The sequence below is a fragment of the Orussus abietinus genome, unplaced genomic scaffold (assembly GCF_000612105.2).
Source record: "Orussus abietinus isolate OABI.00-Male unplaced genomic scaffold, Oabi_2.0 scaffold29, whole genome shotgun sequence".
NCBI classification, from domain to species: domain Eukaryota; kingdom Metazoa; phylum Arthropoda; class Insecta; order Hymenoptera; family Orussidae; genus Orussus; species Orussus abietinus.
In genome coordinates this window covers 1,160,657-1,177,008 of record NW_019395567.1, presented here as the reverse complement: position 1 = coordinate 1,177,008, position 16,352 = coordinate 1,160,657, and the positions used below count along the sequence as shown (strand labels likewise).

Here is a 16,352-nt window from a genome sequence, read left to right as displayed (position 1 = left end):
ATTATTATATACTTAAGATTTATTCTTGCTGCTTAGGTTGAATGTAAATCTATGATTTTATTTTCTATTACATTAATGCCCGGTTCCATCAACATCAATTAAACCATTATCTAACTATATAAAACGTTCACTTCACTTTAACCGACATTGGCGAAACCAGGTCTAAGACTGTAATCTTACAATTTTCGACTGTAACTCAGATATTGTTGGTGTACTTTTTGAGGAAACAAATACACAAAATGTACTTAAAAATGATCTTCAAACTTAATCTCATTAACTTTATAATCGATAAGTATATTTAATGTACATTTGTATACTCGGGGATATACTGAACTTCTTTATTATGTTGCTTTTCAACATTACCAATATTTGAGTGAACAGTATCACAAATACCAATGACAAAATAAATATATAACAGAATTCTTTGAAGAGCAAACAAGCTTGGTCAATAACATACTTTGACTATATTGCAACATGACAGCCATTCAATTAAGTATGTTTCTGCTTTTCCGTGCTTATTCGCTCAGTAAAATACTTTAATTCTTCAAGATCTTCAGGAGAGAAAAAATCAGCCACTGAAGTTGTCATCTATGTAAATGAAAACTTTTTCTCCTAGCTGGTTTACGTTCTCTCTGTGCCAAAAATTCTTTCCTTGAAGCACTACTCCTTAATTCTAATATGTGGTTAATTTTACGGACGATTTCTTCAGCTGTAGCTGACTTGGCTTCGAAATCATGACTCTTGAACGATGCTGACTGATGAAGAGAATGTGTATGTTTGGATGAGACTGAAATAAATAATAATTTTGTAACAAATGCATGTATTATAAAAAACAGAATTCTGATATTTTTACACGTTTACCAGTCAATCCATCCAGGGATGTAGAATGCGGAGTATAAACTATTGTGAAAGTCGTTTTCATTCCCTTATTCTCTGTAACTTCACACCACGCAATGTTATCGATGTGATAACTAATGGCTCGTTGGCGATTCCAAAATCTTCCTGCACCTTTACCAGTAATAACTGGATCAATTTCAATTTTCTCCCCCGAGATGCCAAGGTGGATTTCAGTCTTTGCTCTCACTTTATTAATTATGTAGACCCTGTTTGAAATTAAAAACCTTCAATACCGATGTTATGTTTTTAGATAAGTAATTAATACTGTAAAGACAACATTATGTAACATTATATAATATTGTCTTAAATTTGAAGCATGATCTGCAGCCCTGCAAAAATTATTTAACCTGTATAACTGATACAGAGGAGCTTCCATGGCTGTAGTGTGACCTTCCATTTTGGCCAGGTCTTCAGCAACTGCTTCTTGTTCTTTGTCTTTTCTAATAAGATCTTCCTCATCTTGTAGTTCTGTAGTTATCACTGTGTTATGTCTAGCTCTGTCACTTGGTTTCATCTCATGTAGAGCCAAAGTCGTAAATTTGAACTTCGAAATAGTTTCTCTTGGATCCAAACAGGGAAAGTCCCAGTCTATCTCCCCGTCATCCTCGCAAAGATATAATCCATATTTTGTGATGTCATCCCTGAAGAAATGTATCGTCGTTGCAGTCTTTCCAATATTACAAATTGAAGACTCCTTTAAATACGTACTTCAATGGATGGTCAGGATGTTCACTGGCATATTTGTAGCATATTAAGCCAATAAACTCTTGTACTTTGGCCGTGACAAGAACAATAGTCTGCAGAGGATACGCTCGCTGATCTTTAGGAAGCATAGACATAAATATTCTATATTTTCGTGCGGGACCTCCAACTTGGGCCTGGAAAGAAAACAAAATGTCAGAATTTCGGACTCCTACCATTTCAAAGTAAGATAATAAAGTAAACGTGTAACATTACATTTCCCTCAAATTTGGCATAATCCGTAAAAGCATTTTGTGGGAGATTTGGACATTTCTCCAGTTGTTCAGATAATAACGAATATCTTTTAACAACTTTATCTTCTTTTTTGGGGAGAATTTTTTTTTGGAACAATTCTGAGTGATCCATTGAGGAGACTAGTCCTGGATTGTACTCCCATTTAATATGTTTAACTTTAGATGCTTTCTTCCTCTCTATGTCCATCTTCTCCAAACGTTGAGCGGTATTAGAACGTTGTCTGTGTCCAAACTCCATGTCTAAGGCCAAATCATTCTTAAGATATTTATAAATATTTCTAAGCTTTCAATGCAACAGTGGGTTACCCATTTGGATGTCATAAGACTCGGCCATTGCATCCATGTCCTCGTCGCTGTCATCCATTCCAGGATAACTCTGTAGCATCCCGCTTGTTTTTAACTGTTTAGGCAAATCTTCTCCAAGCATTACCATTTCGCATATACCTTTAACAGGACGAGTATGTTAATATACAGAAATTTTTCCTTCCATGCAAATATCAATCCAATTATAAACGTGACATAATTTATACTCCCTCCAAAATAATGTTAACAAGTGATACGGTGGAAATCATATTGGACACTGAATTAATCCTTTGCTAAATTTCAATTACCTGTGTCATCTGTAGATATAAAACTATCTCTGATGTGTGATAAAAGCCAGTGTTGATTATCGTACAGGGCCATTTTTTGACTAGATTAAATTAAAACTGAGGGTTCCTATAAACAAAAAATTATTAACAATTCTCGCTGATGCACTTGGCACGCAATCGATTCTGTAACTTTACGCCGCTTGATGATGAATTACAATATTAGAGCCTATATGTAATACTCGGAGTATTACAGGCTAGGTTTAAAAGTGACGTTTTATAGAGTGAATCAGATTTAAACCATAGACAAATCACCTCGTAGTAGAGAAAAGAGACTAGCTAACAGAGATGAGTTGGGAGATTGCTCACGGGCAGGATCGTGTGATCGCATCCTGTGCTGCCCTATGGTTTCGTACATTAGCTTTCACCGTTTTTTGCCCCCAAGGGCGGCGCAACGAATTTCTGATAGGAGCTCGCGCACTCGCGATGGCGGTACCATCTACCAGTCGCCATTGGCGGCTCACGTACTCGTGATGGTAATACCATGCGGCAGTTGACGATGGTGGCTTACCTACGCTTACCGATACTGCTCGCTTTTGATGGCAAGGGAAGAACACTCATGACGCTCCATTTGATTTTATCTACTTACCTACTACCATTAAGTACATTGTTGCCACGAAGTCAACGTGATGCGGAGCTTTGGGGCACACGCGGTGTCGCGTACGGAACTCTCGTACAGCGAATCTGTGTGAGTGCGATAGCTCCTAGAAATCTTCGCGCGTCGCAACCAACCAAGCGCCAAGCTACGGGTCGAGACGTTGAGTATGCGTGCATTCGGCGCTATATATGACATGAGCACGTTTCCTCTTCGTATGGATCGAACCTAGTATATAAGATTGTCAAAGCGTAATGTAAAATACCTAGTATTTTACAATAAAAGAACTACGAAAATTTCCTAGGGTATTTCATTTATTCAATCCTGGTTACACTGCAGTCTTACCTTTATTGTTGAAAGAATCAAATAGGTTATGTTAGGTTAGATTTTTAAAATTGGATAAATGTGCCGGCGCGGTTTCGTTCAAGTCTAAGTTGTGTGTAATTGGTTGTAGCTTCAGATGTTTATTTACTTCAATAAGTGTTATACCTAAAATGTATTACAATTCTTGTAACAAGTACAAACAGTCAATGAGAGCGGTGATAATGAAACGACGCTTACGAATGCACGGATCGGGTTTCTGCGATTTTCCTATCTAGAACTTTTTCATTTTCATTTCCCTTCTCGTTTACTTTTATTTACTTTTATGTCTATTAGCAAGCATTCAGGCATAGCACGCGGTCACACGTTCTACAAGCGTATAAATGTCGCACTTTCCTTGTAAATTTTGTAAGAGATATCGTGTGCACCTCAGTATCAAACAGGCATTTACATCGAATGAAGTTTGCAGTACTTGACTGTGTAACTGCGTCCTGATGCACCTGCTCTGTAGCATACTTAAGACCACTCGTGTTCTATAAATTTTTACCTTTTCCCCTAGATGCATAACGTCTTATTAGTATTTGGCGCGAAACTCTACCGAGTTTCTTCATAACTTGGCCCTAGTCTGACTTCGCGGCTTGTCTGCACTGTATTAAGTGAACAGGAATTGTCTAGGGTGGTATATAAAATAAATAAACAGTCAAGGCCTATAAACTTGTCTAAACGCTTCCCCTTCTTTTGACATAATTGTATGTAAGTAGTAAATTTTCTCTTAAAATGTTTTGCTTGTACGCTTTACCATTTACCACAGAGATCATGTTTGCTGCACCAGTGTAAATAACTACAAGAAATTTATTACAGACTTTCGAAATGGAAATCAAAATAACTTCGATGAAGAAGGGTGAGTCAACTTACAGACTTATTTATATAAAGTACAGATTGAAATTTGTGTAGTTTGTTTAAAGTGAGTTAATCGTTTTGGCAGTGAGTCACAATTATAAGTAACCGTCCAAGAATATTTGCAATTTCTCTGTACGATAGGATTAATAAATTCTTAATAGTTTGAAATGGTTTCATTTTGAATGAGGCATTCATTATTTTATAGGAAAGTGCACTCATTTCCCTGCTACTGCTATACAAGTACAAGTTACGAACATAGTAACTCCCTATTTTATTAGAATCTACAATGGTGAAACTTATTCTTCACGATTATCCAAGGTGAACAGAGAATTGCAACGACGTGTGCAAAAAGAAGTGCTTAAAAATGATGAGTCAATCATGCCTCAAATCCAAGATGTAAGTTTTATAAAGTAGATAAACATAAATTATTATAATTTTCCAAGAAAGGATAATGTTTCAATATTTATTTTAATATTCTATATTTTTCAGTCAGTCGTAGTACACATGTTTGACAAGAAAATAGACATTCCCTCATGGTGGTGCAGAGGAATTGTCGGGTCATTAAATACCGCTACCTCAAAATACAATGTTTTTCTGCCAGACTACGGCAATGCTATTGAGCTGTCTAGAAAGGATTTTAGTATTGTTCCAAAGAATTTTTTTAACGATATCGATTACTTAACATTTACCATCGGTTTATATAATATAATACCTGCTGGTGTTGATTCTATGGATAATAGTAAACAGAATCAAAGTGTTACGTTAGTTTCATTATTAGTGTATCATTATACTTACCTTTAATTCACATTCTAATAATTCATTTGAACTGTTAAAAACCAAAGCAATTTTATTATCGTTGATACTGTTCTAGAATTTTTGAGGACTGGAGTGCGGCAGCAATTCAATTTACCAAAGAATTATTAATAGCAGCACAACAGATATATTTCGAAGTCTTAGCAACTGAAAATAACAGAAAATTTGGTGATTTGTACCTGATTATGGAGGATGAAATCTTATCGTTGAGAGAAACATTAGTATACAATCAATTTGCTGTTTATTTAGACAGTGGTAATTTACTTTTTATGGAATACAAAACTGTTAACTGAAATATAATTTACAGAAATCAAAGACTTATATGTAATGTGTTATTTAATCTCCATGAAAGAACTTGTAGAGTCAATTGAAAATCCTGCGATTAATGGTGGAATGGCTAATGGTGACATTAATTCATGTACTACAAGTAACGGCAGGGAATTAGTTAATGGAGAGAAACAATCCTTGCATGAAGGTACAGATGACGAAGTGCCAACTTCTGGCGAAGAAGCAAGGTATTTCAATTTGACTCACATTCATCATATTTGTGCATAAATTTAATTTTGTCCTTTCACTTTTTTCTGTGATCAGCAATAAATTTCTGGTTGCGCAAACGTTGAAGAAGATTGTACATTCAACTTTAGTGGCAGCAGATGATCCACAAGAGACGTTAGTTTGCAGCAAGACTAAATGCAAATATTTATGTGAGATTGCAGATGCTAAATTTACTACCGGTATTCATCAGGTGTGTTTGAATTACAGTTATGAAGAAATAGCATGTAAGTAATGATGTTTGCTATATTAAGGATTTTTCCAGGGTTTGAAAATGTTAGAGTTTGAAAAGCCTTTGAGTATACAGTCATATGTTTGGCCTGCTATTATGAGTGGGTTAGACGTCGTAGCCATTGGGCCTCCTAAAAGTGGAAAAACAATGGCTTACGTAGCTCCAGTCGCAAGCACTATCACAACTTACAAATTGGTAAGGTTGTTAAATTTTTATACATCTTTAACACTGTTATCATCCATTTCCTTTTATTTCTCATTATCCAGTTATCCGAAGGAAACAATACTGTGATATTGATATTGTGTTCATCGTCATCCGATTGCCTTGATGCGGAAGCTTATTTTTCTTATTTACTATTAAGATATCCACGTATTCATTGTGTAACAGCAATTAACGGAAAATCGGAGAGATCGTTGGTGGTAAGACGTATTTTAGTAGTTTTAGTAACAGGAATATTTATTCCATTATCAGCATATTCAGTGTTGAATTATCTGCTGATCACGTTTGCTTTACTTTGCACAGGCGAAAATGTACAATGGATGTCAAATTTTAATATCAACACCACCGTTTTTGACTAGATTTATGAACAAGTATAAAAAGATACTCAATATCGATGGACTCACTCATTTAATACTTGATGGTGCTGACATGATGTTTGACAAATATTTTCAATCGGTACAAATAAATTGTTCAATCTTTATTACTGATGGAATTAGCTATTTCCTCTAATTTCTTATGAAAGTTGATTGCCGTATAGCTTGCAGAATTATTCAGTAAGCACAGAGTCATTTGCAACAGGGATCGTCAGGATTTGAGTACTCCACTGTTGCAAATAATAACAGTTGCACGTGAATGGACTCCATTTGTGAAAAAATTTGTGATGACATCCATGGATAATCCATATGTATGTATTAGATCATACATGGAAGCAGCAGTGTATGGATGCGTACGAGCTACTTTGCATTGCATGGTCTCGCAGGGGAAGAACGAAAAAACTTTGGGTAACTATTGTTACCAATTGAATGAAATGGATAGAAATGAAGTGATTAAAGAGTGCAACTACATTCTGTTGTAGAACTATTACAGAAAAGCGAATCAAATCTTAAAACAATGATAATTTGTGCTAATTATGACGAAGCTGTGGATGTGAATGCTTTTCTAACCTCTCAATCGAAAAAGACACTTCTCGTACATGAAAAAACAGTTTTAACTGAAATGCAAGGTATATATCCAATACAAAATATATAAGTGATGTTTCTTGCATGTTTACTTTTGGCGATAATAGATAATTAATAATAATAAAAAAAAACGAATAATCTATGATGCTTCTTTTTTAAGGCGTTAGAAGTTACTGGATGGCCAGTGTATGGGGAGAATATCCAATTCTTATATGCACAGACGAGGTTCTCTCAGAACTGAAAATAACCGATGTTGAGTGGTTGATACATTATTCTGTTAACGTAAAAACGAAGACGATGTTTTATAACAGATTTAAATGTCTTATGAATAATTGGAAAATGGTAATGTGAAAGTTGTCATGTTAAATAGTTGTATACATTTCTAGTAATTAATGACTATTGTTTCTGTTTCGGTTGTGAAGAAAAACAACAACTGTAAAGTTACGATAATGGTAGACGAAACAAATAACAAGGAATTTTATGGAGTAGTGAATACAGTTCAGCGATTAGGTGCTAAGATATCTCAGAATTTACGCCAGGCAGTTAAAGTAGGTAGCAAACTAAAATATGGAAATTAATAATTTAATTGAATCTTATTGTTCAGTATTATGTAATTTATTTCAGCGTATTTCTGTAACTTTGGATAGAGAAAAGAAGCATTATCCCATTTGCGATAAAGTGAAAGCCTTGGGCTATTGTCCAAAGAAACATTCATGCATCTATCGACATTGTGTTCTTCGTGAAGTGGACATGCCGATGACTGACATCAAAATGTGAGTTACTTCAGTAACAAAGAAATAACGAGGAATATTATTTACAACCTGCATAATATTTCCTACTGATTCCAGTGGAGATAATGTACAATTATTGGTTACCTACATTCATGATGCGACTCATTATTCAGCACGAATCATAAAGTATACAAATCCAGATACTAATAAAATAACGGCATTCCCTGCCGATGAGTATGCACGATTTCATATAAAAATGCAAGAATATTACTCCGTTTTTGATAACAAGTGAGTATACTCAAATATCGATGATATTTTTTGGCATACCCAACATGATAAACTCCGATGAATAAAAAGGTTTCATAAACGATGAACTGACAGTTATGATTTTTCAGGAAGAAGAAAAGAGGAGTGAGTGTAGGTGATATCTGCGTGATGGAAGAAATGATGGATAGGTACAAAAGAGTGCAAATTTTACACATTGTGGAGAGTACAATTCGTGATGATTTAAATATTGTAAGAGTAAGATGTATTGATGACGGTATGATTTTTCAGAAAAGAATGGTTAGTAAAAGAGACGTGCAAAATAGTTTGCTTTTAGAATTTATGTATTTACTTTTCGCCTATTGTATATTGTAGGCTTATGAACTACTTGAAATACCCGATGAACTGTTAAAATGGCCAGTTCATATAGTTGAGGTGTTCTTAGCTGGTATTTCACCATTTGATAGTGAAACTGACTGGAACCGTTGTGTTGACGATGCAGTACATCAATGGTTTGACACATTTTTGGATAAAGAGTCATATGTTTGTGGAAAGGTACTGATTAAAAAAGGGAAAATATTTGGTTAGAAGATTCAATGATATCTATGAATACTTTGCTAATTAATTCTTGATTGTCACTAGGTGTGTCTCCATCTTGGTAATACGTTGTGGATGGAGTCATTGGAGATTCGATCATCGCTGATTGGTTGTAATGATTTCTTTAACTCATCTCTGAAAACAGAACTTATAAATACTAAGCATGGAGTCAAAAATGGTGATCATATGAAATATTTGTTAGAACTTTGTAAAGCTGACGGATTAACATGGATTAATGATCATGTCATAGAAGAAGGTGATACCATGCCAGATTAATTACACAAGAAAAGACCAAACTGTACCTTTTATTAAAGTTTTTGTATTTTTTTGAAAGTACTTATAAAAGACATTGGTTTAATATTGTCTACTTTCCTTTTTATTGACAAGGCAAAGACAATGTAATTTGAGAAACTCCAAAATAGACATTTGGCATTGTAACAAAATAAATGGTACATTAGTGTCTTGATTTCGTAAGACTTCAAGAATTTGTTGTATTTTCCTGTATTTCCTTTAAGGATTTTTTACTCTTTAGACTGTTGATATAATCACTGAACTCTGCGTTAGGTTTACCAAGAATAAGTATATTATTCGGTCGATGTCCAATCTCCTCCAATTGGGCTACTCTATTTCTTAATGTTGTATTAGAAAATTGAAGCAAATCCGGTAAGTGCATAATATCAAAGTATGTTGTGAACTCATATTTTGCCAGTATTTCTAACAGACCATCTAGTTTAATTATTCTCACTCGTTGTAAATACTTATGTTTCTTAGCCAAAATGTCCAGATACTCTCGTTTACAATTCAGCTTTTTGCAAATGTATTCGATCCTACAAAAATTACTGCTAGCTAAGGTATTTTCCATTTCAGATCTGGATCGTAACCTGTATTAAACAAAAAGAATGTGGCAAACTTATTAAATATATGTTTAAATGAATTTTACAGCACTTACTTTTCGTAACGACTCTTTGGACATCGAATCATCCATAATTTAAGTTTGCCTAAGTCAAGTTCTTGAACCGCTTCTAGTCGCTCGCGTACGTTTTCAACATTGTAACAAAATATCCAAGGATCTCTCACGATATCTTCTTTACTAAGATTAAATTCTGTTAGGAAGAATAATTTTGAAGTTTCATAGTAAATGTTAAATTTATAAACAATAATATTCTTATAAACTTAAGCCAATTTACCTTCAACAAGAACCATTATATCTTCTAGCTTCTTTATTGGCATGGTTAATAAATACTTATTCCTTATCACTATTTCGCATACTGTAGAAACTGGACACTGATGAGAAGCAATAATAAATATCTCATTTCAAAGCGGATACAACAAGAATAACGTAATTTGCAATACACATGAGTAATTATTAAATTAAGTTTTACCTGCAAAAGTTTTGAGAGATACACAAGTCTGTTGCCATATTTTGTTTCTTGAAGCAGTGTATATGTAACAATTTGAGACAAATTTGTCTCGTCAAGTTTCATCAATGGTGCAACCTCCTTTAATTTCATTTTTAACTTATTTACTATATAAACTTTAACAGTCAGCTCTCTGTTCGATAAACAAAGCAGCCAGGCATGGTTATGCATAAATGTATTCTTAGCATGAGCTTTTTTAAGAGTTTCATAGTTTTTCTGGAGTTCCTCCTTAGGAATTACCACGAGATTTTTATTTTCATTAATTAATTTAAGTGCTGTGTCTTTGGAGCAATGCAAAACTTCCATAACTTTTATAACCACTGACAAAGGATTGGATTTGTCAAGATCTTTTATTTCACATTTTAGTAATTCTATACTTTCAATTGTTTTAGTATCTAAAGCAGGTGGTTGTTTTTGGAATAAATACCGTAACTGAAAAGTGTACAGGTTAGGTAACCTCACTTTCTCAGAAGATTGAACAGCAATCAGACTATTTTTATGCTGTAAAATACATCTTCTCAAGGTCCATGACAGATGTTTCATCATATTCGATTCGACTGTAAATAGATATTCGTCACAATGATCATATAATTCAACGTTTACTTTCAAGCACTTTTCTTCTTCGCCATCTGTTGACAATTCACTTCTTACAATAATTTATCTTTATCATTTTCAGAATGTTTACCAACGATTTGAAAATCCTGACAATCAGTAATAACTTGGACGACAAATCGGACTAATGCACTTTTATAGCAAATAGTAAAAATTTCACCTGCAATCGACCAGCAGCGGTCATGGTTTTCTCGTGATATGGCGCCGCCAGGTGGTGGAGTCGGGTACCACGTACCGAAGCAGCGGCAAGTTTAAATCGGAGAGGAGAAATTAAATCCAGAGATGAGTTGGGAGATTGCTCACGGGCAGAGTTGTGCAATCGCATCACATGCTGCCCTCTGGTTTCGTACGTCACCTTTCACCGTTTTTAGCCCCCAAGGGTGACGCAACGAATTTCTGGTAGGGGCTCGCGCACTCGCGATGGCGATACCATCTACCAGTAGCCGTTGACGGCTCACGTACTCGTGATGGTAATACCATGCGAGTGTTGACGGTGGTGGCTTACCTACGCTTTCCGACACTGCTCGCTTTTGACGGTAAGGGAAGAACATTCATGGCACTCGCCTTGACTTTACTCTTCATTTACCTTATTTATTTTACGAGAAAGTGAAAGTTTACCTTAATTAAATTCTACTTCACAGCTAGTTCGCGGATCGGTGTCATCCCATAAGGATGGNTTTATAATAACGGAATTTCATGGCTATTGAACCCTTTTTTAGGGTCTTTATACTCACGTTATAAAATTTCAAACGATTAGGTACACCTTTTTGTGTCACACCAGTTTTGTGAAAAATTTCCTTATCAACCGACCCCTCGGTTGCCTCTTTCTCGTCACCTTAACGGAAAATCCGTAATTATAAGATGATGTAATGGGAGTACAAGGGTACCTTTTTCAGGTATCTGCGGTCAGGTGTCGACCCGGAGAAGCGACGGTACGGTAATTGAGGACACCCTATTATCACAAAATCTTAATCATCATAAAATCCCCAAATTCTAATAATCAATTTTGAAATTTAACCCTTTGACCTATAACCACGAGTCTGACTCATGGCAAAGTCGCGCAATTGGCATATATCGTATAGGCCAAGGGGTTAATAATCAACTATGTATTAGACATTTTGACGACCATACGTCAAAAATGTGTAATACATAGTGGATTAATAAATTTTAATAAAATCCTAATCATCATAAAATCCCCAAATTCTAATAATCAATTTTGAAATTTTTTAATCAACTATGTATTAGACATTTTTGACGTATATCGTCAACGACATGACAAGCGAGCAGGGTCGGTAAGCGTAGGTAAGCCACCACCGTCAACACTCACATGGTATTACCATCACGAGTACATGAGGCAGGGTTGCGCGATCGTGTCTTGTGCTGCTCCCCGGTGCGGGATGTTGACGGCTAATGCACTTGCCACCTTTTACCTCTCAGTAGTGGCGCAACTCATCTCTGTCAGAAATGAGTTACTCCTGTATATAGCGACCCCTGTCAGCGATTCAGCTCTCGGATTGGGCGAGGCCGAGCCCACTTTTTCGACACAGAGAGTTCCGTTAGTTATTTTACGCTATAAGTGTGGTATTTATGTGTCGATAATACAGTTTCTCATTTAAAATGGATCATATGGTGTTTAATTTTTAAACGCGTAAAAAAATACTCTTGAAATTGATAACAGCAATTTTATAGCAGTTGTTGATGGGATTTTGTTATTTTGTACATGTCGCTATCATAACATTTTTCTAGTATGTATATCTGACACATTGTGAGGAATTTCCAGATGCGATATACTCATAATCGTTAATAAAATTAATCTTTCAGAAGGACTAGCTGAAGCAGGGGCATAATCTTCAGAGATGAGAGGTCTGCTAAAACAGCCTGAAAGCAAATTTCAACTTTTCTAGAAGCTTCATGTAATACTTGGCAACGATTCGATATTTTTGCTACGTCCTGAATGTTCTACATTAATGACGCGGTAAGTGTAAATAAATTTGAGGTTTTCCTTACCTCGATATTATGCAATGTATTAACTTGCATTAAATTTTCTTTCCTGAAACTTAGGATGGTCACGGCAAGGAGGGGTATAATTTCCAAGGAATCATATCCGAGTACCAAATCCCACAAGTACAGTAATTGTTCTGGAGGTAAGTGGCCACTGAAGCCTCGCATCAGCCACTTGAACACAACTTTAATTCTGCATGCAAGGAATGTAAATAGAACACATATTCAGACCTACGTCACACGATGTTTTGCTATAATAGCATATAATTGACTCACGGCTGTATATGCAAATTTCTGAAGTAAGCCCACAATTGTGGCTCGTGGCACTGTAGCAATCTTTCGAAAAGCAAACACAGTGCCACTATTCCTTGCTCGTGACTGGAGACCGTGTGAAGACGAAACCAATAACGTAGATAAAACGCCCTAAATGTGTAATACATAATGCATGGATCGTCGTACAGGTAGCAGAATGGAGTTGCTGTAAATGACGATTCCATATGAATATTGTAGAAAATTTCATGATTTTTATAACAATTAAAATTCCCCACTTCTGGCAAGCTTACCATACATAGTGAAACCATGAAAAGGAATGACTCCACTGGGAGGAAACACAACAGTATTTTCCAGCGTAGCAGGCTTTCCCTGAAGAACGGCATGAATGACCTGACCCCCTGCACTTCTGTCCGTCGTCACAGGAGCCAGAACCTCAGAGTCTCTCGAGAAACATAGCATCGTCTTATATAAAACATCTTCGAAGACAAAATACTGGTCATCGTTACTCGCAGTTAACTGGACATCCTGAAAATATTATTTTTGAGGTATAATTCTTATTTATATTTTTATCTTGCTACAATCATAAAGCTTATTCTATTCCGAGGACTCCACTTGAACCGTAGATCATACCTTGATGATCAGCTTGTCTACCATAATGTCATACTGCAAGACCATACTTTTCAGTTCTTCGTAGTACTCTGCGTCCTGAATAATATGATTAATTAATATAAGTACCATTTTACAAGGAAATTCTTGTGTTTTGGAGATGTATGGGAGAAGAAAAAAAAATTCGTACATTATCCTTAACAACCGAACCCAAGACCAAGGACCAAAGTCGTCCTCTGAGAGCTCTGGGGCTTCCACGTTTCAAGAATTCCTGTGCAATGGGAGCGTGATTCGACTGCAGGACTTTTTCGCCTAGATGAGTTCTTTCGGCTTCTAAATTTGGGAAATTACCAGCAACAGGCATGTTGGGATTCACGCCCAACAATGGCACACCTTGGGATAATTCCGGATACATCGCTCTCTACTTGTTAAGGAAATTATCATTCTTTTAATATATTAATGCTTTTATGAAAATATGAATTTTCATTTCCAGTATGCACTCACCAATTGCACCAGCGTTTTCACTCTAATCTGGATGTGACTGAATTCCCAATTCGGTTCTCCTCTAAAATACGATTTTGCTTTAGAGTTTTGTCAAAATGAGGTTTGTTTTAAGACCTTACGTTTGTCGTTTAAACGATGGATCCCGAACCGAAAAGAGGACCTCCAGAAAGTCTTTCGGAGCATACAGTGGCCTGTATTGAGACAAGTCTGTAATTACAACCTTGTTACTGTAGTTTCGATCTTTTTTCACTTATTATAGCTTTTAAAAGAGTTACAGGGAATGTGATACTATAAGAATACTATCGTACCGATAAAGTACGTGCTCAGTTCGTTCCACTTTTCAGCAAGTTCATCTCTATCGGCATTAGGTCTTATTCTAGCTAAAGGTACGTTTAATTCATTGCACATGGAATTCAATGATTTCTGAATTCGACGTTCCCACTGAATCTGAGCTTTTCTCAAATATCCCAAATCCGTGTCCACTGACGAGGAGTCCGGAACTGGCTGCAGAAAATTTTATAAATACTCTTTTCACAACTCTTATCTACCATGAGAGTCCTGTAATTTACTTACTTGTGACCTAACCCAGTGAAACACCGTATTTCGCAATTCCGTTTCCAAACCATTATTTTTCAGAGCTTGGAGGAGGGTGCTTTTAAAATCAACTTTCTTCACGGCTGCAGAAGCTACCAATCTCTGGGAATTAAAACCAAAAAAAGTACAACATACACCCCGAGAAGAAAAAATAGAATTGAACCAAAGAAATATTTTATTAATTAAGAGGACAATTGTTTGACTCAAATAAACTCCAATGTATCGGAGGCAACATTTCTTTGGAATTATTTGGACAATTTATTTTTTAGCCAAATCATTATTCTTTGAATTAACAAAATATTTCTTTGGTTCAATGAATTGTTATCCCCGGTGCAGGGTTTTGAGAGACATTTAAAAAGCAAGAACGGATTACCTGAATTTCATTGTACAAGCTCTTGTAGTTGGTCATATTTTGGATGTCCTCCGTCAATTTTTTGGCAGATTTTTGCACCGTGCATTCTTTAGACTCCTCCATCTTGGCACTTAATTTAAATCTTCTAAAATTAGATTTTATCGGGACGAAGCATCCCTGAAATCAAACGGTCTGCCATTTGTAAACAACTAGGATCCCTTAGTTACCCTCCATGTACATAATTACATATTTCAGGCGAAATTATAGCATTGGCTATGCATAATTTCTTCCTCATTTCAATAAAGAACAGTTGAAAAATGTTGTTAAGCTATTAGGCCTTCCATCCGGATCGGAAATAAGGCGTCATTGTCATTACTTTTATTTATAAAATATATCCTACAATTACACAGTCTAAAAATAAGGTATTAAATTTCTTGAGAATATCCGTACACAATTTGGAAAGGTATATTTAACCAACAAATTATTTCTTCACCGCTGTCGATTTTTTCTTCGCCGTTTTCGTCTTAGCAGTTGGGTCGGATTTATTTCGTAACTTGTTCAAGGTGGTCTCTCTTTTTTTCTTAGGAACAACCTAGGAGTTAGGGAACTATTATTAGCTTTTCATGAAAAAAAAAAAAAAAAATAAGAGATACGGAATACAGCTATTTTTCCCTGCAACATTTTATACCGCGTTTGGTGGGTGAAACTTTTTCTTTTTCTCTGGCTCTCGGAATTGCATTTTAATCCAAGCCTCGTGTTCCTTCCACCAGATTCGTTGGTAATCGTTTGTTAATAACTGCTCGATGCACGGTTTAGGCTCTCTGAAAGGGAAATGACATTTACGTAAGGATAATAATTGTAATTTTATTTACTAGGGAAAGTTCGAGTTGCCTTATCAAATTATCATGTTATTTAATCTCACCTGTCATAGGAAGGTATGAAGACTTTAGCCGTGGTGTAATCCGAGGAAATAATATTATCAGGATGTCGACAAGGAATCGCAGGCGTCCACGGTTGCTTCTTAACCCCCGATACTTTCATCATACTGAATTTTGCACGCGCAAGCGAAGAAATCTCTCATAAATTTCCCTGCCTGTTATAACCCGTCGTAAAAGCGGCGACATGTCACTTACTAACAATCGGGAACTGCCTTCCATCATTTCCATGGCAGAAAGGCGAAGTTCCCCTCGGACGATGCTCACTTAACATTTTCTTCACTTCGTTAAGTCAGAAAACTCGGTAGAGTATCTCGCCAAGTTACTAATCATAC

At 35.8% G+C, this 16,352-nt stretch overlaps 4 protein-coding genes and 1 long non-coding RNA gene across 18 annotated transcripts; 2 read left to right on the top strand and 3 right to left on the bottom strand.

Moving 5' to 3' along the window:
- Nucleotides 1-273: 273 nt before the first annotated feature.
- On the bottom strand, nucleotides 274-3,143 carry LOC105702354 (stress-activated map kinase-interacting protein 1). Of its 5 annotated transcripts, none has more exons than XM_012429891.2 (8): nucleotides 3,129-3,143; nucleotides 2,504-2,609; nucleotides 2,199-2,336; nucleotides 1,855-2,132; nucleotides 1,606-1,775; nucleotides 1,245-1,538; nucleotides 862-1,103; nucleotides 585-787 (listed from the first exon to the last, which is right to left on the bottom strand). In XM_012429891.2, exons 2-8 carry the CDS (start codon nucleotides 2,574-2,576, stop codon nucleotides 585-587), a joined length of 1,398 nt encoding a protein of 465 aa, XP_012285314.1. In that variant the 5' UTR covers nucleotides 2,577-2,609; nucleotides 3,129-3,143. The 5 variants fall into 5 exon arrangements, with proteins under 5 accessions (XP_012285280.1, XP_012285314.1, XP_012285305.1 ...); XM_012429882.2 differs by lacking the exon at nucleotides 3,129-3,143 and adding an exon at nucleotides 3,051-3,066; XM_012429866.1 differs by lacking the exon at nucleotides 3,129-3,143 and adding an exon at nucleotides 2,795-2,874.
- A 331-nt stretch (nucleotides 3,144-3,474) lies between these two features.
- On the top strand, nucleotides 3,475-9,196 carry LOC105701950 (putative ATP-dependent RNA helicase TDRD12). 8 transcript variants are annotated; one of them, XM_012429138.2, is made up of 20 exons: nucleotides 3,475-3,514; nucleotides 4,015-4,208; nucleotides 4,317-4,356; nucleotides 4,561-4,751; nucleotides 4,845-5,116; nucleotides 5,227-5,423; nucleotides 5,521-5,683; nucleotides 5,760-5,913; nucleotides 5,986-6,147; nucleotides 6,219-6,371; nucleotides 6,475-6,627; nucleotides 6,710-6,953; nucleotides 7,028-7,174; nucleotides 7,291-7,472; nucleotides 7,553-7,678; nucleotides 7,755-7,903; nucleotides 7,979-8,149; nucleotides 8,257-8,425; nucleotides 8,501-8,680; nucleotides 8,768-9,196. In XM_012429138.2, the coding sequence occupies exons 3-20, from the start codon at nucleotides 4,326-4,328 to the stop codon at nucleotides 8,996-8,998; spliced, it is 3,075 nt and encodes a 1,024-aa protein (XP_012284561.1). In that variant the 5' UTR covers nucleotides 3,475-3,514; nucleotides 4,015-4,208; nucleotides 4,317-4,325; the 3' UTR covers nucleotides 8,999-9,196. The 8 variants fall into 8 exon arrangements, with proteins under 8 accessions (XP_012284561.1, XP_012284543.1, XP_012284568.1 ...); XM_012429120.2 differs by having other exon boundaries at nucleotides 3,490-3,630; XM_012429145.2 differs by having other exon boundaries at nucleotides 3,505-3,570.
- On the bottom strand, nucleotides 9,020-10,937 carry LOC105701997 (transcription termination factor, mitochondrial). Its single transcript, XM_012429177.1, has 4 exons — nucleotides 10,105-10,937; nucleotides 9,910-10,006; nucleotides 9,672-9,825; nucleotides 9,020-9,603 (listed from the first exon to the last, which is right to left on the bottom strand). The coding sequence occupies exons 1-4, from the start codon at nucleotides 10,684-10,686 to the stop codon at nucleotides 9,201-9,203; spliced, it is 1,236 nt and encodes a 411-aa protein (XP_012284600.1). The 5' UTR covers nucleotides 10,687-10,937; the 3' UTR covers nucleotides 9,020-9,200.
- A 509-nt stretch (nucleotides 10,938-11,446) lies between these two features.
- Nucleotides 11,447-13,913, top strand: LOC105702164. Of its 3 annotated transcripts, XR_001104277.2 has the most exons (5): nucleotides 11,447-12,307; nucleotides 12,574-12,727; nucleotides 12,814-12,896; nucleotides 13,371-13,571; nucleotides 13,773-13,913. It is a non-coding gene; the product is annotated as an uncharacterized LOC105702164 (long non-coding RNA). The 3 variants fall into 3 exon arrangements; XR_001104275.2 differs by having other exon boundaries at nucleotides 12,814-13,571; XR_001104276.1 differs by lacking the exon at nucleotides 11,447-12,307 and adding an exon at nucleotides 12,363-12,497 and having other exon boundaries at nucleotides 12,814-13,571.
- On the bottom strand, nucleotides 12,556-16,352 carry LOC105702160 (TBC1 domain family member 19). Its single transcript, XM_023433788.1, is given in 12 exon segments — nucleotides 12,556-12,630; nucleotides 12,760-12,946; nucleotides 13,030-13,231; nucleotides 13,317-13,551; nucleotides 13,657-13,731; nucleotides 13,823-14,053; nucleotides 14,137-14,197; nucleotides 14,256-14,343; nucleotides 14,445-14,832; nucleotides 15,104-15,674; nucleotides 15,771-15,903; nucleotides 16,005-16,352. Coding segments are annotated over 10 exon segments (1,638 nt in total). The 5' UTR covers nucleotides 15,206-15,674; nucleotides 15,771-15,903; nucleotides 16,005-16,352; the 3' UTR covers nucleotides 12,556-12,561.